This window comes from Saccostrea cucullata, unplaced genomic scaffold (genome assembly GCF_032062105.1).
Source record: "Saccostrea cucullata isolate Sc308-1 unplaced genomic scaffold, CSIRO_AGI_Scuc_v1 ctg6, whole genome shotgun sequence".
Taxonomy (NCBI): domain Eukaryota; kingdom Metazoa; phylum Mollusca; class Bivalvia; order Ostreida; family Ostreidae; genus Saccostrea; species Saccostrea cuccullata.
The window spans coordinates 426,201-452,500 of NW_026938995.1; the positions used below are offsets into that span (position 1 = coordinate 426,201).

The window sequence follows — 26,300 nt, forward strand, 5'->3', positions numbered from 1 at the left end:
TCAATAGAGCACCACCCTATCACCAGAACCCCTGACCATGGGGCCATAAAATTCAAAATTTAGGAAGAGGCTCTCTTGCTCATCATAACTATGTACTTAGTTAGTTTATTGAATACCCAAGAGCAGAAAAAAAGATTTTCAAAGAATTAATGTATTTTCACTACATAATCTATATAGCCCCGCCCTGCCACTAGAACCCCTGACCCTGGGGGCATAAAATTCTCAATTTTGGTAGAGGCACTCTTGTTTATCATAACTATGTACTTAGTTAGTTTATTTAATACCTAGGAGCAGAGAAGAAGATTTTTAAAGAAACAATTCATTTTCACTATATAATCTATATAGCCCCGCCCTGCCACTAGAACTTCTGACCCTGGGGCCATAAAATTCACAATTTTGGTAGAGGCACTCTTGCTCATCATAATTATGTACCAAGTTAGTTTATTTAATACCCAGGAGCAGAGAAGAAGATTTTCAAAGAAATAATGCATTTTCACTATACAGTAAAACTCGGTTATAACGAAGTCGCTGGGACCTCTGAAATTACTTTGCTATATCCGTAATTCATTATATCGGTATTAGGAATTCGTTAAATTTATATAGCTGGGGATCCAAAATAACTTTGCTATATCGGAACAATAGTTCAAAAGTTACTGTATACTCATTTTAGCCCCGCCCTAGCACTAGAATCCCTGACCCCAGGGCCTTGAATTTCACAATTTTGTGTGTGATTACAATACAAACAGTTTGACTGCTTGAAGGAGTAAAGAAGATTTTTAAAGATTGCATTAATTTTACAACTGTGGGGGGGGGGGCAGGGAGAAATTCACAATTTTTGTTCCACTTCACCCATAGATGCTTTATGCCAAATTTGGTTGAAATTGGTTCAGTGGTTTCAGAGAAGAAGCTGAAAATGTTCAAATGTTAATGCACAACGCATGATGACAAACGAAAAACAGATAGCAATAGGTCACCTGAGTTTTACTCAGGTGACCTAAAAAGTACATCTGATATTTGGTTTTAAAGACAAATGTATCTTGAAAAATTGAAAACGTAATTTTCAGCATCTTTTGAAATAAAGTCTTATTAGTTCTGACATTATCATAAGGCATGACTTAAACAATTATGGAAAGATGCTTAAATCATAATAAATGTCAGTTAAAATTTAGACAAAAGCCTTGAAGAATATACCTAATATATGCTAGTTAAAAAATTTGATTTCCTACTGTGAACCCTAAAATCATGCTTCCAACATGTTTGATCTTACAATACATATGGACAAAGCATATCAATTTATTTACTGGAGAATTGTTGTTCTATTAAAGAGTGTATTCTATATAAACTTTCTAATCTTTACTGCATTATCCTGATCCAGGGGTTACAATATAAACCTACTGTATAAAACAAAGCCTTAACTTGTTTAGTCATTCCTACGAAAGAAAATATATAGAAGGAAATGAAAGACTTTCCCATTTTCACTAATTTTTAAAATTACTTCCCTTTTTAGAAAAAAAAAAAACAAATTGAAGTCACCTTTACTAGTGAAGCTTTGAACAAAATTTATTAAAAATTACAAGCTCAGTAATACTGGAATTTCAAAATCTGAACACACATGTAGATTACAATAGATGCCAAACAGACTGAACTTCAAATAAAATAGCTCACTTCTGCTATTGTTGCAGGTTAGCTAAAACAAAACTTTTCATAATAAAAAGATCTAGTGTGCTTACTTCTTCCAATATTTTCTATTTCCTTTCCAAACACAATAACGTCAGCACTGACACCCAGCCCACTGTCACTATCCCGGCCGCTGTTATTGGATACCGATAAAACAGCTACAAAAAAGATAGAAAAACAGTCTGATTAACCAGAAAACATGTACTACACTCTCACAAACTTAACCAGGGAATTTAATTGGCCCTTTTCTGGGTGTACATGAGTATTCTCACTGTATTTTAAAGTCTACTTGACATTTAAAGTTTTGACAAAATCAAAGAATTAATCAAATGAATGTAGGTGGCCAAAACCTCATTAATATTCTAATTGATCTCGTTTCTATTGAATATAGTAGCAGAAGCGAAAAAAGAGAAAATAACGTTTTTTTCTTAAAATGTACCAGTCAAGTTCTGTATGATAAATTGAATGATCATTAAACACATGCAAGTATGGTACTTTTTACATAGATCATATCTTATAAGCTCTCCTTTTAGGATAATACAAACCAGCCAATAGACTTGCTGTGATATTTAAAAGAAAAATTTAAGCATAGGGTAAAATGCATAAACATGCTTAGAAAAAAACTTAAAATTACATAAATTTTCAACTTGGTACATTGCAATAAATATTAACTGTTGGGTCAAAGGTTAACAAATGTATATATCAAAACATAATCTTAAAATTTGAGTGTGGATTTTAGAGGACAATTGTGAGATATGGTATGGTTAAATATGATGGGTGACCTTATTAATAATGAGAATATTTCGCCAGACAATATATAATTATAGTGTATTCTGATGTTGTTTTTTTTCATACAATAAATGGTCAGAAATACTCTTTTTATTACAATTTTTTTTTCAAGATTTATATCTGGGAGATTTGTTTAGTTTATGCTAGTGTGTCACATTATTGTTAAGGGTTAGTATGAAATATCAAAAGGCAGGAAATATGTTAGTACTGCAAAGATTTAAGTACTGATGTTCACAGAGTTGGTAATCTGGAAGTGCATTCACATAGGGGTATTTCTTTTTTCAAAAATAACCATCATATTAAAGAAGCTACTTGGACTCTCCATAAAATAGTATGTTATATCAATTTATGTACCAGTAATAAAGGTTCAATTTAATTTTAAGAATAAAACCTGTAAAAATGAACAAGAATGTCTGCTTATAATTTGGTAAACTAAAAATTCTATAGCTAGCATAGTTTTCTACTTGTATTTAACCAATTTATATTAAGTATGTAAGTATAGATCTACATAACCTTTGATTTATTTATATTTTCTACTTCCAGTGCACCTCTTTGTTCATATTCTCAATCAGAAAAATTGGTAATTAATAATTTGTATTTTGTTACAGCTGTCAATTATGTTAACACTGCACAAATTAATCCAAACTAAATTACTTCCCTTTTTCCATTAATTGAAAAACAACAAATTCATTTATTGTCAAAGTTGTCTCCCTTTTATAAATGATCTTGTGCAGTAGAAACAGTAAATGTGCTGTATACAAACATTTGGAAGATGCACCAGTATCAGCAGATAAAAGCTTGATGCTTACCTCCCTCTACAGGGGCTGCAAAAGTCCCATACATTTTATCAAACATCATAATCATAACAGATTTAGCAACTATAGAAGCTCTTTTGCATCATGTACATAGGCCATTTTGTATAGAAACACTTATTACAGCTTGATATATTTGGCCCATCTTGTATTGCAAAAAACACTCTTTTAACAAAAAGTACAAAAGTTTCACTTACTAACAATGATAACAAGATGGTCCAAATTTTGGAGAATATTCTATTTACACATATCAAAGCTATGTATTTGTATAAATTAAGCTCTTGTTATCCTTATACCTTGTATGTGTATATGATTATATGATGCAGCGGTAATTCTTTTTCTTTTCTTTTTTTTTTTTTGCGTTTTCATTTGCGAAAGCAAAATGACTGTCAAAGAACATGGGTCTGAAAAACATGCAACTTTGAAATGTATGGGAATTTCAAAATGAAACTTCAAAAGATTTTTTGAGGAGAGAATTAGAACAAATTCTACATACAGTCAAAATGCAATCACAAAAAAAACTTTTTGGGTACCTTTTTTAGTCTCATGAAAATAAATTTGTGCTTATAGGTAATCATAGCATTACACAACACCAACATTCAAGGTCAGGTCATGAGGTCAAGGTCATACCTTCCATGATTCCGCTGGTGAGATCTGAGTCCTCCTCGGAGTTATCGTGAGAGTTGGCGACATCTCGCGAGGGGGATCGCTTAGGTTTCCGCCGGACACTCCAACCTTTGACCTTATTTGAGGATTTTGGTCCAGGTAATTTGCTTACAAATGCCTTGTCTAAGTATTTTGCACGTATAAATGATTCTCGGATTGATCTGTTTAGTAAAACATATGGCATCTGATTATACATCGGTATACGTGACATGATTAAAAATCTTGTTTATCAAAATGTAAAATATAGATAAGATTAGGTAAGCTTATTCCATATATAAATTATTATTATACTTAAGTGTAACTTTATGTGTGACAATATACCGATACAATGATACCAGAAAATACCGAAAAAGAATGAAACACTAGCAACAGAGATAGCATAGTGCAAAAAGTTCATGTTTTCACTCCTTGTCTGTTGAAGTTCTGCTTCATGTGGTTACAGAAAAATAAAGCATCTACATGGAGCCATAAAACTCTTTAAATAAGCATTCTCTTAACTTTGAGATTATAGATTATTTAATCTATGCCAGCTATCAAAATACTGGGATAGACATACAATAAACACAAATCTGTATGATGTCCATTATATGGATTAAGACATGGCTGATGTTAGTGATAGGGCCTGATAGATAGAGATATAAGTCCCTGTACAAACCTGTTACATTCAGGCGTGGCCTTTACTGCCACCGCATCATTCAAATTAGCTTCGTAAATTCTGTTTACGTTATCGTTCCCTAATTCTGCCATGACTTTTAACAGCTCTGGATCCCATGAATCTAGTGTAATGGAGCGCACTTTTGACATGTGAACACCAAAACTCCTGTTAAAAAAAACATCAACAAACACTAAAATTCCCATTCACAAAAACTGATTAAGCAATAAACTAAATCCCCCAACATCTGAGGCAAAGGAATTAATTTTACGAAGGTTGCAAATTTTTTTAGAAAACAAAAGTTCGAGAGTACACAAACCTGTGTATGCCAGAGCACTCGATACATAGAGTGGCCCCCAGATTGATGGAGGCCCAGCGTGGTTCTGGGGACCCACAGTCACAACAATGACTGTTACCTGGGATAGCAGTTAACTGGTCCATCCTCCTATAACACAACAGGAGAAAAATAGAGAGTACAGAAACAATTTCTTTTTCAAATCAAACTGTAGCTACAAATATTTTTTTACAATCCATTTACATCATAAACATGTGTCAATGGGATGTCATTTAATGAAAACAGTTTTTTTTATCTTCAAAATACATAATTTTCAAGTTCTTATCAATTATTTATTAAACTTACATTATCCTGAAACATGTTTTTTTAAACAAATTGCTCTGAAAGGAAAACTTACTGTTGAGCTTTGCTGGGCTGTTTTTGCTGAGAGTCAGGGGTGGATGTAAGATTTGGACTGGAGGGGACGGAAGAATTCCCCTGTAAGGGCTCATCTGTGTCCTGTACACAAAAACAAATCTTGTGTATTATCTACAAAACTCCAGTATATGAATAAATTCTTATTTATCAAATGGCTCAATAATCATGTGACTCACATACATACTCAATCACATTTTCATATTTCTTTCTCTAACATGCAAAAATTAAAGCTGAACTGACTCGTAAATTAAGCATACACCATAAAGAAGTCATATTGTCAAAATCAAATCTTTCATAAAGACAACAGAACAGATGTCAGGCAATTTGAGTGAAGAGAAATACAATGAACTCTGAACAAAACTGAGGCTTATATAGTGGCTTGAGAATGACAGTCTACGGGAATACTAATATGGCAGACAAAGACAACTCTTTTTTCCTTTAACAAATCTGTTCAGCTTAAAATCCAAAGAAAAAACATGGTACAAGAAGGCAAAAATGCAATTTTACAAAATTATAGCAGATAACTTTTTATTTTTATCTGGAGGCTATTTCAAAGGTAACCATTTCTTTCATTTTGGAGTCTAGACCGAGTCCAGTACTAACCAGTGAGTGACTCCTGTGTTCCATGGCTTTGTAAGCTTTGGTGATGGCTGTCTGGATATTGTTCAACCAAAACTGAAGGTTCTGATCCGATTCAGCTTGTAACATGTGAGATCTGAAGATAGCAGTTAAAATTAGATACCCTGCCATTTAGTTTTACTCCCAAAAATATGTATACAAAACCTATTATACCTAGAATTACTTCCTATTCAAATTACCAAATTCGTCAACACAAATATAAAATAATTTTAACAAACAGAACGAAAACTTTCAGTAGTAGCTCTCAACTTCTGAATTACAAATAGCATAACTTACTCCTACCACATAAATGGTCTCTTAGTGCTGTCTACCTTCAAATTCTTGTAATACATGTTATGTGAGCATTTGGTATATTTACCTAGTGGGAGAAAGCACCTCAAAGCAGAACCTTCGGTCCGTCTCGTACACCAGTTTGACAGTACACAGTCTGATGTCCTCCTCCATTATTGAGTATTCTCGTGATCCCCGCTTCATGTATAACAACTGACTATTCTCTATAGTGAACCATCTCCTGTAAAACATGAAAAGAAAATTAGACAGTGCATGTATGCATGTATTTTTGCATCATAATACTTTTCTATAACACAATTCTTTTTCTAAAAAGTTACTCCCTATTCATTGTGGTCTTCTCTGGCCATTTATGCTATACTAGAACACATGTTAACCAGAATCTATGTTTGTGATTGATATGTCATTTAAAACTGAAGTTCAACAGCTGGTTTCTCTTCACTTAATGATGCCTTGTTTTAAATTTGATTAAAAAAACATCTTGAGTAGAAGAAAATATGAAATAATAGATAAATAGATTGAAAACAGACAAGTTTTCATTAAGTGTGCTACTTCAAATTGCTGTCTGAGTAAATTTTGTTGATAAAAGACACAGCTTTTACAAGAGTTAATTTCTAAAAAAAATAATATTCAGTGCTAAGCTATGATTATTAGGATAATAACCATAGTGTAGTGGTTGTAAATGAAGCCTACCAATTACTATAGCAGTTCTTTTTTCTTCTGATTTTGGATACATATGAATTTTTGCTAGATTGTATGAAATTTTTCTATTTTGTGTTTATTCATTTCAGACTGCTTCTTTTGAGTAAGCTCACTTGATGATGGATTCATTGATTGTGCTGATTCTTATATTAATTGGCAAATAAACCCACCTAAATCAGTTCTCTAAGTAAATTCACTTGACCCAGGATTTGATACCTTTACTGTTTTTTTAGTAAACTCACTTGACCCAGGATTTGATACCTTTACTGTTCTTTTTTTAGTAAACTCACTTGACCCAGGATTTAATACCTTTACTGTTTTTTTTCAGGATTTGATACCTTTACTGTTTTTTTAAGTAAACTCATTTGACCCAGGATTTGATACCTTTACTGTTTTTTTTTTTAGTAAACTCACTTGAACCAGGATTTGTAATAGTTACATGATGACACGAGATGATGCATACAAAATATCGTTGAGTTATTGCACGCGAGGAGGCGTTAGCCTCCGAGTTTGCAATAACGAAACGATATTTTGTATGCATCATCGAGCTGTCAATCATGTAACTGATTTATCCCATGACCCTTCATTTGACCTTTTCCCATATTTGGTATTTTCTTTACATCAACTAATAAAGACTCTGAAACAGAACCACGTGATAGTCTTAACGCGAAGGGTTTTTGGTATCCAAGTAACAGATTTACAAATTTGGTAATTTTCATAGTACGGTAACACGTGATCAATTCCTTGAGATAATCAATTCATTTGTTCTATGATCTGGCGAAAATGGCAGAAGGGGTTTAAATCGTCGTTTCTCAGCAAGCCTACGATGAGGATAATTTTCAATCGAGTCAAGCAGTTCAGATGTGTGAACTCGGGCGATCGGATTTAAATGGCCCATAGGGCCAGGACTTTATGAATTTCGATTTACAGTTTCCGGAATTGAAACGGGAAAATTTTACGGAATGGACTGAAAATACTAGATTCGGAAAACATGTGTCGGCCATTGAAATAAGTGCGCTTAAAAAATCAAGAAAGTTAACACTTCATTCAACATGGTTCAAAACTGGTCTGCAAAACAGCAAGGATTTAAATCACTAGTAAATACCAAGAACTTGCGTACTTTATATATCACGTTTTGTACACTGTAATTGAAGCCAGGTGCGCATATGGATTCCCCTACCCCGAGGACTTTATATCCGATCTGTTCCGATATTCTACGGTACATGAGAGCAAGGTGTTCATTATATGAACTTTTCAGAGGATGCCGGGAAGGAAAATGCTTCTATTGAATGTGCGAATTCCTATCATGGGAGATGAAGTTATCCATTTCGAGAATTATGCTCCGCCAGACCGTGTCGATGTCTTTTTTGTAAAGATTTGTGCATTTTGATTTAAACTGTGTTATCTGTTTTGTTTTGTTTTTCTCTTGTTTTTGTCAGTTCATTAAAATCTAGAAACGAATTTTTGTCTCATTTGCATAGCTCCTCCTACATCCGGGGTATAACAGTTGGATATCACTAGCTTTATATCACATGTGTGATATTTAATATATCACCACACTTGTGTTGATATGAGAAATACACCCTTGCGAAGATCAAAGAAAAAATTGTCGGTCATGGGATAAGATGACTTTACTGTTCTTTTTTTTACCCAGGATTTATAACCTTAACTGGTTCTCTCTAGTAAACTCATCTGGCTGAAGATTTAAAATCTTCATTGTTTTCTTGAGTTAACTCACCTGACCAAGGATTTAAAACCTTTACTGGTTCCCTTGAGCAAACTAACCTGGACCCAGGATTTAAATCCTTTACTGGTTCTCTTGAATAAACTCACCTGACCAAGGATTTAAATCCTTTACTGGTTCTCTTGAGTAAACTCACCTGGACCCAGGATTTAAATCCTTTACTGGTTCTCTTGAGTAAATCACCTGGACCCAGGATTTAAATCATTTACTGGTTCCCTTAGTAAACTCACCTGACCCAGGATTTAAAACCTTCACTGTTTCTCGGGTAAACATACTTGACCCTTGAATTAAAACCTTTGCTGTTTCTCGAGTAAACTCACCTGACCCAGGATTTAAATCCTTTACTGGTTCTTTTGAGCAAATAACCTTCCATTGGTGATTCCTCTCCTTCTACATCTGAAGGCTCCTGGAAATACAAAATATCTGATACATGTATCATCTAAGGTGATGTTAAGTTACTTTCTACTGTACAAGACCAGCTTTGATATTGCTATATCTGATAAAATGCCCATGTATACCTTGATCTACCAAAACCTCTCACTCTAAAATATAAGAGGACAATTCTATTTTCAAAGTCAAATGTATATACTGTACGAGGGTTGTCCCGTAAAATCGTGGACAAGTTGTCTAGTGTGAAAAATAAACATCACTGCGTTCTGAAATTTTCACTATTATTTAGTACATATTTTAATAATATACAGAGCAAATTTCAGATAAATATATGCATAAATAAACAAATTATGAGATTTTATGCCATGTATTATATCATCTTACGGCGCATGGATTATAACGTCAAAGTGTCTAAAACAGCGTCACGTTTTATCTTTGCTGAAAATGAAGTTGGATGAGTCCGACTTAAATTTAGGAATTTCATTGATACACATTCTTTAGTGTCCATAAACAGTCGAAGAACCAATTGGCACCCTCATGCGATCTTTGAAGATTTATCAGTAAGTTACGGACAATATTCTCACCATCATTCAACTAATAGAAAATCTCATATCGGCGGTCTACTGTGACAGCGTCTTTTGTTATTACAAAAAAAACTTCGCTAAGAAAACTCCTATTTCATTTGTATACTTAAGATATGGTGATAATTTTACAATCTTTTTTCTTCTATGGTCATTTCAAGTCTCTAAAGGTGTCATTACAACATCGAAATAAAACTGAACTGTTCTCCGGTGCGCCGTAACGTCATAAAACGTCGCCATTTTTCGTGTGTTTTGTTTACCACTTTCCCATTTCGAATGCTCGAGAAATTGCCAAAAATTAAGCAAATGCCTTAAAATTTTTTATAAAGACTACAAAATTGATTGTGGAATTGAATTAGGATAATTTTAATCCAAATCTCATGTATTTAAAACTTTTATTTTGAATTCAGACTTGTGTATTCTTTGATAAAACCTTGGTAGGACAATACCTCGTGCACATTCAAGCATAATAAAATCTTTATTTTTGCCTATATTTTATCAAAAAAATTATCATGCACTTAAATATGATAAATAAACATTTACTAAAATTTTCAGCTTAGTGCGCCCATTACTTTTCGAGAAAAACGCTTTGTCCACGATTTTACGGGACAACCCTCGTAGAAGTACTTTTTTCCGCGTGATATTAATTTACGCTATGTACGCGGTCAGAAATTTTCCACGGAAATTTGTCCAAGTGTACTTAATATAAATGTAAGGCATATAGTGACAATCTAGAATAGTCAAACCCCGTGGAAAAAAGTACGTCTACAGTATACTATTTACAAAAACTTCTCACTTTCATATTCAAATTGAATAACACTGGTGAGAAGTATAAACTGAAGTACAGTTAATTTTTCTTTGTCATTGATACAGTAATAAATCATTATTTCATGAGATTATTTTGATAAAATATCCCCATTAACATAATCAAACTGAGGTTGAATAAATAAAAGTCAAACTGAAGTTGAATAATTAAAAATCAAACTGAAGTTGAATAATTAATCAATCACAATGAAGTTGAACAATTAATCAATCAGTCAAACTGTCAAATCAGGAATAATAGTTTATCAATCACATGAAGTTGAATAACTAATCAATCAAACTGAGGTTGATTAATTAATCAATCAAATTGAAGTTTAATAAATCAATCACAAATAAAGTTGAGTAATTAATCAATCATGAAGTTGAATAATTAAGGACCCTCTCTACACAAGTGCAAATATTTTTTTGGACAATGAGAAAATTATATTGTATAAAGTAGTTAATATTGAGCTTATTTATTTAATTTTCACTATATGGTGCGTGGCATTTGCCCCCAGGAAAAATGTTCAAAGACAAGACAGTATCAGTGAATAGAAATCACTGTTAATTACTTCAATAGAGAAAATACATGAAAATAACACGTTCAGTTAATTTATCTTGGTCTTTTGAAATGTTAAGAATACTTGAATTAATTACAAATTGAGTAATATATTGTAAATTTTTATTTTTTAGAATTTAGATCTAAGGGCAGATCACTCTAACTGAAAAATACCTTAGAATCAGAACTCTTTAGTGTGCAGTGTAGAGAGGGTTCTTAATCAATCACAATGAAGTTGAATAATTCATCATTCAAAATGAATTTGAATAATTAATCAAACAAACTGAGGTTGAATAATTAATCAATCAAACTGAAGTTCAATAATTAATCAATCAAACTGAGGTTGAATAATTAATCAATCAAACGGAGGTTGAATAATTAATCAATCAAACTGAGGTTGAATAATTAATAAATCAAACTGAAGTTGAATAATTAATCAAACAAACTGGGGTTGAATAATTAATCAATCAAACTGAGGTTGAATAATTAATCAATCAAACTGAGGTTGAATATTTAATCAATCAAACTGAGGTTGAATAATTAATCAAACAAACTGAAGTTGAATAATTAAACAAACAAACTGAGGTTGAATAATTAATCAATCAAACGGAGGTTGAATAATTAATCAAACAAACTGAAGTTGAATAATTAATCAAACAAACTGAAGTTGAATAATTAATCAATCAAACTGAAGTTGAATAATTAATCAATCAAACTGAGGTTGAATAATTAATCAATCAAACAGAGGTTGAATGATTAATCAGAAGTTGAATAATTAATCAAACAAACTGGGGTTGAATAATTAATCAATCAAACGGAGGTTGAATAATTAATCAATCAAACTGAAGTTGAATAATTAATCACAAACTGAGGTTGAATAATTAATAAATCAAACTAAAGTTGAATAATTAATCAAACTGAAGTTGAAAAAGGACAATACAAGATAAGAATATTCACAGTTCATGTTCTTGGAAGAAAAAATGGTTAACTGTGGAACCTCTGAAAATACATTATTTGATACAGTTGTTCTTTGTAATGGCATCTGAAAATGATACTTTGACATCCCTTAGCCTCTTTTCTTACAATATTGCAGCTCAGCACTATTTCACATGTTTTACTTTACAAATCAGTCCCATCTCTATCGACACTGTCAGTAAAACACTGCTGTTATTAATGGCACCCCTGTTAACCTGTCTTCATATCACATGTTTTGTATACAATAAATTACCAACAACAAGCATGAAATGCATATGCTTGACAGAAGTAGCCATATCCCAGCCTGATTGTTAATTGATCTTGACCTCTCTATGACAAATGTAAATTCTGTGCTATATGCCAACACCAATAACCCCAATACCAATCTGCTACCAACTATCTAAGACAAACAGGGTCTTTATGAGAAAGATTGCTGCTGGCCGATTTAACCTCCCTTATTATCTAGGCATAAAATCTAATGGGAGAATCAATGAAACTGATTGGGGAATTATCTTGGGTACTTGTTTTTAGCTTGTAGATGACCAATCTAATCACCATTCTTCATAAAGTTCACAACATGTGGTTCTTGTCATAATATCACCAGAATGTTCCAACATTCTCCAAGAAACAAGTCTATTCACCACCAAGCTTTGTATTTCTAGTTGTAAAATACCATAAGAATTTCTAAGAGATTGTAAAACTGTCTTAGCTGATAACAAATTCTGTAAATTTATTTTATTTGGTGTGTACAATATTTCGTGGAAATTAACTTATTGCAAGTATCCATAGATTTAACATAGACATACATGCTTAAAACTTTTATAGTGATGTTCTTGGTTTAGAGGAGGTTGCTGTCTGCAAAAGGTGCTAAAAAGAGTACACAGCTAAATTATGTAATACATTATCAGTATATGACAGATGATTAATTTTCATTTTGTCATAATCTTTGGTTTCCAAATTTTCAAACTTTTCATTTTCTTGTATAAAAATGTAGGAATTAAGTACACAGTCAGACATCAAGGTAGCCAGTAGCCGTCAGCTTTAGGCTGCTAAAATGCTTCATGGTCTAGAGACCTGGGTTCAATTTTCATTCAGTCCCCAAGGCATTGGGGAAAACGAGGTCCTATGCCTTGCATGAGCAGGCATTGGTCAGATAAAGAACCCTTACTGCTCATTAGCCCTGAGTACTGAGTTTATAGATCCAAATTTGAAGCCCTTCACTGGCATATGAGTGAACAATTCTGGAATGGGATGTTAATCAAAATAAAATCAATCAATAAAGTTATCAAGTTTAGTTTTTTAATGTTGTTTTGAAATAGTTAAAACGAATCAAATCTAAGCTTATCTTCAGCAATGGTTAATCAAAGCCCTATGATGTGGTTTAACTAATGTGCTTAATTTTCAAAAAAATTGATTTCCAATTTCTGCAAGAGAGAATTATTATTATGACAGAAATACTTCAATTCAATGATCAAAAGTTCAAACTGTTTTCCTTTATTGCTTTTTCTCTATATATTTTAGGTTACAGGTTACATTGAAGTTGAACACTACTGATCATGATTTATCATGATATGGTACAGTCACTGTAACAAACAAACTTATGCCATCTGACTACAAATAATGAAGACTTGACATTACATCTTCAAGAGGAATTGGGGGATTTCTCAAATACTTAACATTTATATGTGGGTGTAAGCATATGTTTTAATCCTTAGAAAAATAAAATTATCAGTAGACCGAGAAAATTGCATAATATTTGTCTGATACTTTACAGCATGAATTTGACAATTAAACTCATGAAATATCGCAGAACAAATTTCATATCGAACAGGTTTTATGATCAGATACAAAATACATGACTAGATGAATCAAGCAATTTGTCAGACCTTGAAAATGTAAGTGCCGTGAAAACAACTGTTATTTTCTATTTTGGATGAAAAAATAAAAGCTCTTCTACCTTATCTATTTCACAATATACATGTAATTATTCCCCCCAAAACAAACCATTAAGACAAAGATCAAATGCAGTCAAACATTACATGAGCTCATGTAACTCATGATCCCCCTCCATTATTTTTAAGATCTATTTTAACCCTGAGAACATCAGAGGATTAAGTTGGATACACTAAACCACTGCCTGCGGGGCTTCCCTGACCCCCCCTGACCCTGGGTCCCTCCCTGTACCTGTGATTATACACATTGGCATGTGGTGGGAGTAGGAACGTCTCTATGTTGAGTGGAGGCATGCAGTAGCAGAGTGCTAATGAGAATGGAACACAGAGATGTATTGTAATCTCTGAACTGGACCGGTAGTTGTGTGGTTACAGACAGCCTTATTGTTAGTTTGTCTTAGGATGTTAGACTCATAGGACATTTAAAAATTTAACAGGTAAGTCAGAAATTTTTAGTGAAATATACAGGTGAAATGAAAAATTATTTTGAAAATTCATTAATTTTTTTATATTATATACTTGAAATATTTCAGTACAGCTTGTATTTTTCCATGGACTAAATTCACTGAAAGATTATATTTTATGGGGTTTTTTGTTGAACACTCTTTCAGGAACAAAAATTTCTGTTCAAAAATATCATTAGTAACAATGACCTTAATTTAAAAAAAAGTATCTAAAAATTATAGTTATTTTAATATCTTCAATTTTTGAAAATTTATTGGGGGGGGGGTTGGGGGGTTGTTTACTGGTAACTCAAAATTACTTTATGCATTCTTGAATACTATTTTGAATTCAATAATCTCTTTGAACAGTTTTTTTCTTGAACAACTCGACACAAAACACAGTCAAAACAATATACAACTAATGTTCATATAAAAAAAAGTGCTCTGTAATTTGTTCATATGAATCAGGTTTTAATTAAAGAAAAGTGTACACAGGCAACTTATCCACATATGATTATCATATGATTGTATATCCATGATTCTCATATGATCCACATATGAGCCTCATATGAAAGGTAACATATGTGGATCATATGTGGCTAAATTGCCTATGTACCATATATTTGAAGCCTAACTAATTTGTAGACTTTGTAAAATTTTAAAATGAAGTTACATTTTGTAATAAGTTTTTGCAGTGGTTTGTCTGTAGAGGGAGGAGTGTCAAATTTAAGGAATGAATCTTTGATCTTTGTTTAAAAAGTATCATCTAGGTGAGAAAAAAAACCTTGTCTGCAGATTTGAAGGCTTATGATATAAAGGTGTTAAGTCAGATTCTCCTGTACTCTGGTGTATTTGATATGTATCTCTGTCCCTACAGCAGGAAAATGCACCTGCAAATGTGCAGTAAATGGCTGCTTTAATTTGTTGCCCCCTTCCCAATAAATAGAAGTACATTATTCATCTTACTAGCACCCTGTAATTTTACCTGAAGGTATTTGGCATGTATTAACTATGTGTTAACTTTGGCTTTATAGAGAAACAATGAATAATGCCACTTTTTAAGTGTATTATGACTAAACTTCAACAAGGGGAATTTTCTTACATAAAACATCATGGAGAAAACTCATAATTTGCCAACCTAAGATACTTTTATGCCAAATAAAAATGTCATATATGTCTGAGAAAGTATCTTGTATCACAGTCTCTCAATAATTACATAATTTTCATCAATAGCTTTTAAGTTTTTCCACCATAAAATTTCAATGCATCATGTTTCCAGGATCATAAGCTGATTCAAAACATTTTAAACCATTCTAATGACTTGTGACTACACACTCAATATTAAAATAGACTGGTTCTGCCAGTCTACCCAATCCTATTCACTTTTGAATAAAATATTGTTAAAATCAAAAATATAACCAAAAGATAAAAAAACTCCTTTGGCAAAATAAAAGCATTGGCATTTATTTCTTCTAATATCCTAGGCAATAAATCTAGACTATATGATACCTCTTTTCAATTTCATAATCACTTTTTACCAAAATCCTATTTTTCAGGGGTTGAAGATCTTACAGCATACATTTAATGACTACAAGTGGGTGGTAGAAATCTACAAATCTGATGATTCATTTTTAGGCATCATATTAATGTCATTATGGAAACCTTATTACAAGCTACCCATATACTTGCTTATAAAAATCATTATCTAGAAAACAAGAAAAGGGTTCTAAAACCATCAACTAAGAACAAATTAGTCCAATTTTAGACTTTCAATATCTTGATTTTAAATTCATGATGGAAAAAATTTGCTTTCTTTACAACAATACTTTTCTCAGTTTATATATAGTCTTGGCAATGAATCACAAAATATTTTCCATAGATACCAGTTAGATAATCTGAAATCTTGACTGATATCATCAATTCTAATTTTCTCAGTGATCTCAAACTCAACTTTATAAGACAGAGTAGAAAAGAAAACTTTGAGATATCCAAGGATTTGAGATAATCAGGGTTAAAATACAATAGAAAAGTGACTGGGACTTTCACTTCGCTTCAACATATCCATGGTATTCAAGATGTTGATGCTACAGATAACAAACTTTAGCTGCATGTTTATAATTAAACAAAGTACATATGAATACAGTTACATCCCACAAAACAATATTTCAGACAAAGGTCAAGGACTCAGTAAAAGCTATAATTCAAATGTGAATACACTGATATGAAAGTAAATTAACAATTATGATAGGTATATAAAAAAATACATATCTTCTCAATTCAAGGTCAAAGGTCAAATGCAAGAGGTTAAAATATTGTGACAAGGTCACCTAAACTTAATCCTAACCTTGAATCATTTAAAAGTCAAAGGTCAGCACTAAGATCAAATCCTGCAATTGGATTTGCTATCCATTTAGCCCTGTTTAATTTGACCATTTACGTTTATCCTGAAGAACTCATACAGAAAAGCAGTAATTCATCAAGAATTCATCATTCTAAAAAGTCAATTATTCTGCAAATTGTTCAGTGCTGAGTCAGCAGTGTGTTGTTTATGTGAAAAGCTTTGAAATGGAGGAATCCTATATACAAGACTGACTTATTTACATTGTTTACCCACCTGCCCTCATACCAGAGAAGGCAAAGGGGGGTTAATGTAAACACAGACCCCTATATACGATGATAGACTCCCATTTTAGACCTAGTCCCTCAATAGTGTATGTCCTGTCTGGGTCAATGTAATTTATAATTAATTTATAAATAAAACAAAAATATTATAGAAGCTATTAACTTTCCACAGATTCTTTTTTACCCTGACATATACAGTGTACTTTTATTTGCCATTTTTAACAATTAGTTTGGTAAAGGATGTTGAGAAGGTCCCAATGATTTTAGACTAAAATCATTTGATCATAAAAGAAAAATCATATTTTTTTCTATTATCTCACAAGAGACTATTACAACTCATTTTCTTCACAGCATCCTTTGAAGCATCCCCACTCAGACAATATCAGATATGATCAAATAATAGTTTAGGCCGTAAACATCAAATAACCCCTCACTAATCCAGTAATCCAAAAACAAAAACACACAGGAGAATGAATAAAATTTTATACTTCTATATCGAAGCAAGATTGTGCAGTTTATTTCCTGAGAGACATAATTTTGTAGTGGCTCATAAGAGTTAATGGTAATTTTTAAGTGAATCACTCATTCTTAATTGAAGGTTTGATGACAACCACACAATATATATTGGTACTCCGAGTTGAGTCAGTATATAAGTATGATTTCATACCTAAACAATCTGAAACACTTTTAGTGCCAAATTTTGAAGCATAAGTGAAAAAAGGGCTTAGATGTATGTATTCTCTTATACAAGAAGAGAGCTCAGGGAAATTATGGCTCAGGTTGAATGTTCTCTGTAGCTAATATCTTGGAGTAACGTATGCAGTTTTATGATGATGTTCAAAATTGAACGGCGAAGTGCAGTAGGTGCAATCTTGTTATCAGTGAGCACAATACGCTGAAATTCTCACCGAACTTTGAATCTGCTCATTCAGTGGTGAGACAGAAATTCCAGCGATTACTATGAAATAAAGCACAAAATTCCTGTCCCTCAAGTTTTATACCAAAGTTCTGAGTTAAGCCTATCTCAAGCAATGGCCCCTGGGTCATTCAAACCTGGCCTAAGATGGTTCATCTCCCAATCAGTCGGGGATGATAGCTGTACTTGTTGATTTTGACACTTTAATTAAGCATTCTTTCTCACTTCTGCTCTACACAGACTTCCTTTCACCAGAAAACTAATTAAGCACATCTCGATACCCCCCAAGATGAAACTGTATATATTTCAATTGCGAAATCTGTCTGAGTTAATACATTGAACTACAATATTGTAAAAAAAAAGTTTCATATCTACTTAGCAGCACATTAAATTTTAAAAGACTGTGTCACGATATATCACTGAAATAGGAAGGAAAATTGAAAATTGCTATACATGTACCATTCTTCAATATCCATGAATTCAGAACAATTTGCACAATTTTGTCCAAATTTTCCATTATAGTCATGCATTGAAAAAAAAGTTGGTCATTACTATTGGTCATTATTTTAAGCAAGTAAAACATATTTTCTCTGTCCTATCATACAAGGTAAATCTACCACTCATAAAACCTAGCTAGGCTGGGGAGAAGGATTTCCTATTCATCCTGGCATTAGAAGCTGTTAAATATGCTCCATAATCTTTCTGAAGGTTTCGTGAAGAATGTTTACTATTCTATATCATACAAAAATTTCTTGCCATAAAAAAACAAGGTGAAAATCTTTTACTTTCTATTAAAAATGTTAACTATGAAAATTCAATTCAAAAAGTTTTAAATAAAAGTTATGCCACTTGAAAAAATGTTAAAATCCATATCCTAGGTTTATCAAATAAATAAACTAAACTATTATTATAAAACAAATAATATAAAGAAAACTCCATTTTGCAAACTAAGACAAAACTGCCAGAAGCAGACTTTCCTCTCTTCTCCTGGGCTTGGCACAAGATCTGTCGGCACTGTCAGAACCTATGATCACAAGCCCTCACTGATACATCTATTTCTAATAACCTTGTGTTTTAGTCATGGCATCATCAACCACCAGAGGCATTCTACACTCAATCAGGCAGGAAAGTAAATAAACTCTACATATCTGATGATTTCACCATTAATCTACAATTTATAGTCAGCCCTGGAATCCATTCTCATCACAAAAAATATATCTGATGAAGTCTGACCCTACATTAGTACTGTAAGAATTTGTAAAGCACTAGACAACTCTGTTTTAGATATCTGTCTGGGTTGGGGATACATATTATTTGACAGGAATTTGTACCAGAAAAAGTTCACTGCAATAACAGTGCATGTACGTATTAAATTATTTACACCAAAGTCATACATGAAAACTTGGGAGGGATGGTTCACATCAATTCTCCATAAAATCTGCCTTATCTTTCCACAGACGTGATCTTTGTTTAAAAGTGGGGGATCTGTCATTAACTTTGATTTACACATTATTACAAAAAATGTTACTATACAAACAATAGCATGTTTACTCAGAGATAGCTGAGAAAGTTCAGCAGGGTGGGTAATGGATTATGAGCAGTACCCCCTGTCAAATGTAATTGATGGTATCGCTAATGCAGCATTGATCTCAGCAGCAAACCAGGCAAAACATGACAGGTTCCTCCATGTTGACCAAAACCTAACCTGACAGGGGAAAAAAAAAGAGCATTTCCACATGCTGTCCATAATGCATTGCAAAAAAAACAAAACTCCAAGATAAATATCCAAGTTCCGAGCTTAAAAAAATATTTCTTTTATATTTGCAGATTTTCAGCTGAGATGTAAAAGAAAAGTTGACAACTAGGAAAGAGCACCTTACAACATGGATTTTTACTTTGCTGCTGTTGTTGTGTTGGCGTCTGCTTTGACTGTACTATCCTGTCCCCCTCAGTGTCAGTCCTGTTCTAGAGGCACCGCTGACTGTCGGAGTAAGGGTCTCAGAGACATTCCAGGGAAATTTCCAAGTGACACAGTTACTATAGACCTCACAGAAAATCAGCTTACAGACATTCAACAGAGTGATTTCCAAGGACTACCTAATGTCCAAAACCTAAGACTTTCCAGAAATGGACTCAGTGCCATAACACCGAGAGCATTTAAAAACTTAGAACAACTTATGAGTCTGGACTTGTCCTTGAATCCAATCACCAGAATTCATGATAAAGCATTCGAAGGTTTATCACATTTAAGGTCTCTGACATTGACCAATACAAAACTTCGCCGAATTGGAAAGCCCTTCAATGAAATCCCAAATATTAGTTCTTTGTACCTTGGCTACAATCAACTTGAACAAATTGAGGAGGATGACTTTGAAATGACAACACGTGTCCGAAGCATAGATCTCAGTGTCAATCGTATTCAATCCATCCATCCCCGAGCGTTTGAGAACCTCCCCTACCTCAGATACCTCATTCTGAAGAACAATCCTATTGTAGAGGCTAAAGGGCTGAGATTCTCTTCCAGCATGTTACAGCTGGTGGACTTTTCTCAGTGTGAGCTGAAAAGTGTGCCTGGCCCACTGCCTTCATCAGTTGCAGATTTGCGTCTGAGCAACAACAAGATCACAAAAATCATGGCAACAGATTTTGAGAACAACACCAACCTACAGCTTCTAACCCTAAATGAAAACATGATTTCAGATGTTGAGTACATGGCCTTTGCAACCACGAGCAACTTGCAAGAACTTTGGCTTAACAACAACAAGCTAACCATGATCCCTAGAGGTCTGCCAATAGCATTAGAAAAACTTTACATGGATCAGAATGAAGTCCATGACATTGAGTCCGGACTTTTTGGCAAAAATGCCAGTTTGGAGACACTATCTTTGAACATGAATGCTGTACGACAAATTCTGAGCAACTCCTTCTCTGGATTACAAAATTTGTCTACTATCTATCTTAAGGGGAACAATATCCAAGAATTAGTCAGTGGAACATTTACTGACATGTCAAGTTTGAAGGAAATCGACTTATCTAATAATCCTCTAAAAAGAATCCAATCCAAAGCTTTCAAGGACTTACCAAGTCTGCATGACTTGCAAATGTCTTACCAGGAACAAAGTGATGTCACAGTGGCTGACGATTTTCTTCCTGGGATTCAAAATGCCAAATTCCTTCAATTTATGAATAGTCCAGGAATGGCAAAAAACTTTTTGAAACTCATTGAAAAGACTAGAGTTACTTTTCCTTCCATAAAAGTGATTAATCTGGAGTATAATGAACTAAATACTTTACCATCTAACCTAAAAAATGCCCTGGTCAATTTAGAAATGATGACCCTGGATGGTAACCCCCTGCAGTGTGACAGAAGACTGTTATGGTTGTGGGAATGGATGAAGGTATCCAGTGTTAAGTTCTACAGCTTTGAGGCACCAACCTGTGCCGGACCAACAGAAGTCAAAGACCGCAAACTACAGAGTCTTCTAGTGAGTGAATTTACGGACGCACCAGAAACAACAGAGACAAACTCTGGTCCCCCAGCAAAACCAGAGGTCAGCACCCAGGGTAGGAAGACCACAGGGAGACAACAGGATAACACAGTAAAGCAGGACACTGACTCCACAACAGGGGAGGTCACGGCCAAACAGGAGAGAGTTCAAGGTTCAAAGGCCAACGGAGAAATCAAGTCCACAGGAAATTCTGCCAGGAAAACTACAGGTAAAAAGCAAAAAGGTCCTTCTGGGAAAAAGAAACAAAACAAACAGAAAAACGGAAAGAAAAAGAGAAACCCCAAGAAAAACACCAAGAACAGAAAACGTAATAAGAAAAATGGTAAGAAGGGGGCAAAGAGGGGAAAGAGAAAAATTCCCAGAAAGTGCACCAAGCTGCCCACAGGGGAAAGGAGGTGCTGTCGTAGGCTGAAAAATGGCACAGAAAGATGCAGGACCCTTAAGCCTAGAGTCAGAAAAAACAGCTTACGAAATCGCAAATTACGTAGGACAAGAAAGCGAAACACAAGAGCTCGCAAAACTGCATGAAAAACATTTGTGACTTTGTCCAGTGTGCATGAATGCTAGCTTATATTTCTAGACTTCCTTGATCTGTGTAATGTTCAAGTGAAATAACTTTAGTCTTTGCATGTTGTACCTGGATTTCATCTGAAATGCAGTTCACTTACGATGTTTTTATGTTGATTATGAGGCATGTAAAAAAAAATGGGACTTCCCCTCAAAACTGTTGTTCTGTCTAGCATGACTAAGAATTTCTCTGATTTTTTTCTTGTTAGTATTTTGAAATGCCCTCCTCCTGGCACTAAATCATCATCACATTAAGTTTTTCTTAGGCAATTTTATCAAATTAAGCTTCTTGAAAATGTAGTGTTTTAAAAGTCCATAGTGATATTGCATTTCACTGTTCTTTTCCATGTCAGTCTAAGAATGTTTTCTTTGTTACTTTTCCCTTCCAAAAGCTTTCATTTATAATCCAAAATCATTAACCAATTCATTTAGTTCAAGTGTTATTTATGAGTGTTTTTAATCATTGAAAAAGTTTGATATTTTCTTATTAATAATTTTTTTTAGTTTTAACACAATAATATTTTCTATTTTTAAATAAAATCGTGACATTTCATAATATCTAAAGCTAATCTATGCAAATCTTCAAATACAAAGAATTTTGTATATAGTATATATATCAAATTATAATAAACGTATGGCCAATCATAATTTGGTTCAGATTTTCAGTATCTAAAATGCTTATTTTTGTAAACTTTTACTATGCAAATAAATGATAGATAGATAATTTTGTGGCTTTTCTTTCAATAAATCAATACAAGAGGATACATCTAATTTCTGAAAAATGTTACTATTACATCTGTATATGACAAAGTATTTACTTCTTTCCTCTTTTCTAATTTCTCTCCACATATTTATATCTCAAACTTCAGATTGCAGAAATCAATGTTACTTATGATCTTTTATTTATATCTCACTTCACTTCCTATCTTGTCCTCACTTTAATACTATTTTACAAAGCACACACTGAATAAAACACACAACTACAAACTAAACTTATACCAACTGTACATTAAATTAAATTTATATCACCTGTATGTATCGACAATTAGATGCCATTCTATACAGGGCTGTTAATGTGACTGCACAATAAGGTTATCTTCACATGTAAGTATAATCTTAAACAAAAGTCCTCCACTCAGGTCAAAATTGTGTTTTCATTTCCCTCTTTGTACCAATGTGTTGGTAAGTTTATGTTTATTCATGAACATTATTCGTTTATAGTAGATAGAAATGAAAATGAAACACAATTCTTTATCGTTTTTCAATACAAGGGATGGAAAATGAGGATTTACTGTTCCATGAAACAAACAGTATCTAGTATCTTCAATGTCCACATATTTTTTTTTCATGTATCATGAAAATTATGGCCAGAGAACAAAGAAAATGTCTAGTTCTTTTTATGTGAATTTTCCATTTGATAAAATGTTGCATTTAATGGAAACAATGCAGCAACAACAAAAAACTATCACTTTAAACAATATTAATTTATTACTCAATACAAAATCTGTATATGTTAGTTTTGCATGCATTAGCCACATTTTTATTGTGTGAACAAACGAAGGGAGATAATTCTGACAACTTTTCTGTATCAATCTTTAACAGAATCTTGCTTTATCTTGTACTTTCAGGTTCCCTCTGGTGTACGCTGACATTCCTCACCTACCTCTACAGAGTGGTGGTCAATTAGTCCTCCACATCACAGAAAAATAAATTATTTTGTAATAAAAAAATTCTTGTTTTACACTCTATTTTTCTTAAAACCTTATTGTGCATCAAATTAGCAGGTTCTGTCTGTTGTTACAAAACGTAAAAGACACAGGTGCAATACACTGTATAATTCCCAAGTCATGAATACTGTATACAGAGAAATTTTTGCCCCATATTTCATTTTTGTCTTACTTGCCCTTCTCTCAGGTGGGCGAATTAAACATGGGCAACTTTAAAGAATATGGTATATAACAAAATCCTTCATAGTGAGATAGGGCAAAAATAGCCCTGTATACAGTATTCATGTCTGAGGACAGGTGGAAGCTCAATGACAAATATAAGTCTTTACTGTGCTGGTATTACTATATTTCAGTTTAATTCTAGTATATATTTCTAATTTTCTGTATTTAAATTAAATTTAATTTATCAAGGTAGCTTTTCTGATCCCTCCAATTATAGTTTTTGTGTTTCCACTGCGCACTATGCATAGGATTTTAAGAAATTGGTAATTAAATTTTTCTCAGTTCTGACAAAATTGTAAAATACTCTCTCATAAAAATATACTATCAAAAATCACACATTACACTGAATGTAACTGCATGGTTACAAACATATCTCACCTTATTGAGAATGGGCTATACAGTAACTCATTTATGATGGTCTACATATTACCAGTACTACTGCTCTTAGAAAGACAATCTTCAAACATTTTACCAAATGCTTACCATTCCTAAATGAGGAATAGGAAAGTTACACCAGGAATTCCTACCTTTTTCTGCACCAGTGAATGCCTCTCCTCCATTTCTTTCCTCTCTTGACTAGCTTTGGCACTAAGATTCTCCACCTGTAAATAAAACATCAAAACAGCTGAATTTTTACTGTCATTTTGGAGATTTACATGAATATTTTTTTTAACCAAATCTTTTTTTTTCCAGAAAACTTTCAGTTTATCCTTATTATTCCAAACCAAGGACTAGTGAGTCTGTTATGTTTTTTTATTCCGAGAGTTCCAAAGAAAATTGTGTAAATTTTGCTAGCCAAGGGATTCTGACCTGATACTCTCTCCTCGTAAACTTTTGGTGCAGATTTTCATAAATAAATATAAGATGTGCCATTTTAAAAATAACTTTAGTGTCATCCAACAGATATGTACAAATGCAAAAAATGCGATCAAGAATCTATATTGCAGATGAAGATTTGCACCTCACAAAACAAATAAACAAAACAGGTAACTTTTGATGGCTCAAAGTGAGTCTTCGGTTTTGAATTTTTCCCCTATATAACTAAGCAAATTTACCCTTAATTTTTCGAATCTTGATCTCTCAAAACCCTCAAAGTCAAAATGCAGTCCCGTTGTGCATATTCTGTTGAAATTTACCCTTGATACCTTGAAGTAGTATATCGTTTTATAAAAAAAATATGTGTAAAAGGTCAGCACTGCATGGAAATGAATGAAAATCATTACATCCAGTAAAACTTATTTTAAAACCGGTCAACCAACCCAGAAAATTCTGGACTCTTGAAAACTTAAACTCCTGATCTCTCTCAGATTTTCCTCTGTCCCACAGACTTCAAAGTATCTTGAGTTACCTGTACTTGCTTGTAAATTATTCTTTAAATACTTTTTAAATTTTAAAAATGTTTTTTTTATTTCTGTTGATGATGCAATCTATGCATAGGTTTTAAGATCTGAGATGCAGAAAACCTTGGCTAGTGAAGATGTATTTACAAATAAATTTTATATCACAAACCTGGGAGGCCACATTTTTCATCTCTGGTTCAAATTCCTTAAACAAGTCATGACCTTGATGAAAGAATGTGCTTTGAGCATGCATAAATGACAACATCTGAAAAGAAAGAATCCATTTAGTACAACATACAATGAAACAGTAATTAGATCTGTATTCTTAATTTTTTGCTTACTACTAATTCAAACAGTAGTTCTATTGATATATAGAATTCAGGAAAATTATAAAAATTTAATATCAAATATCTACAATTTCTTCGTATCTTTTTTTTTTGTAGAACAAACGTTTCCCATACATATCATATACTACATGTAGTTTATATATGCATGCAAATCATTAAAAGAGTACTTTTAAATATGACAAGAGGCCCAGGGGCCACATCGCTCACCTGAGCTCTGGCTATGTAAAACTAAAAGCAAAAATCAGTTTAATTTTGAAAAATTTAAATATTAAAGTGGGTTCAAGAGGGATCATGATTTGAACAAACTTGAATCTACACCACATGAGGATGCTTTCATATAACTATGACAAATCATAGCTTTGCTGTTTTTGAGAAGAAGATTTTTAAATATTTTCCCTATGTATTCCTGTTAAACTTTGAACCCTTACCTACCATCATGGCCCCACCATACCTCTGGGGTCATGATTTGAACAAACTTGATTCTACACTACCTAAGGATTCTTCCACATGAGTTTCATCTTTCCTGGCCAACTGATTCTTGAGAAGATTTTCCCTATGTATTCGTATGTTGAACTTTGACCCCCATTGTGACCCAATCCTAGCCTCGGGGATGTTGATTTCAACAAACTTGAGTCTACAATATTCCTATGTTAAACTTTGACACCCCC

General features: G+C 33.1%; 2 protein-coding genes across 5 annotated transcripts in view; one reads left to right on the forward strand and one right to left on the reverse strand.

Annotated features, from left to right (window-relative positions):
* Positions 1 to 26,300, reverse strand: part of LOC134252058 (arf-GAP with coiled-coil, ANK repeat and PH domain-containing protein 2-like) — a 43,766-nt gene that overhangs the window by 6,373 nt on the left and 11,093 nt on the right. For 2 of the 3 annotated variants that reach the window (XM_062734496.1, XM_062734494.1), the window contains 11 exons: positions 25,455 to 25,550; positions 24,473 to 24,547; positions 9,002 to 9,087; positions 6,306 to 6,458; positions 5,912 to 6,023; positions 5,289 to 5,389; positions 4,916 to 5,041; positions 4,600 to 4,764; positions 3,909 to 4,105; positions 3,276 to 3,290; positions 1,731 to 1,835 (listed from right to left, as the gene is read on the reverse strand). In XM_062734496.1, the coding sequence (XP_062590480.1) occupies positions 1,731 to 1,835; positions 3,276 to 3,290; positions 3,909 to 4,105; positions 4,600 to 4,764; positions 4,916 to 5,041; positions 5,289 to 5,389; positions 5,912 to 6,023; positions 6,306 to 6,458; positions 9,002 to 9,087; positions 24,473 to 24,547; positions 25,455 to 25,550 (1,231 nt within the window). The remainder of the gene's footprint in view (positions 1 to 1,730; positions 1,836 to 3,275; positions 3,291 to 3,908; positions 4,106 to 4,599; positions 4,765 to 4,915; positions 5,042 to 5,288; positions 5,390 to 5,911; positions 6,024 to 6,305; positions 6,459 to 9,001; positions 9,088 to 24,472; positions 24,548 to 25,454; positions 25,551 to 26,300) is intronic. The other variant, XM_062734495.1, reaches the window with a different exon arrangement.
* On the forward strand, positions 14,011 to 23,726 carry LOC134252060 (leucine-rich repeat-containing protein 15-like). Of its 2 annotated transcripts, XM_062734498.1 has the most exons (3): positions 14,011 to 14,376; positions 19,748 to 21,637; positions 23,625 to 23,726. In XM_062734498.1, exons 2-3 carry the CDS (start codon positions 19,804 to 19,806, stop codon positions 23,681 to 23,683), a joined length of 1,893 nt encoding a protein of 630 aa, XP_062590482.1. In that variant the 5' UTR covers positions 14,011 to 14,376; positions 19,748 to 19,803; the 3' UTR covers positions 23,684 to 23,726. The 2 variants fall into 2 exon arrangements, with proteins under 2 accessions (XP_062590482.1, XP_062590481.1); XM_062734497.1 differs by lacking the exon at positions 23,625 to 23,726 and having other exon boundaries at positions 14,014 to 14,376; positions 19,748 to 22,720.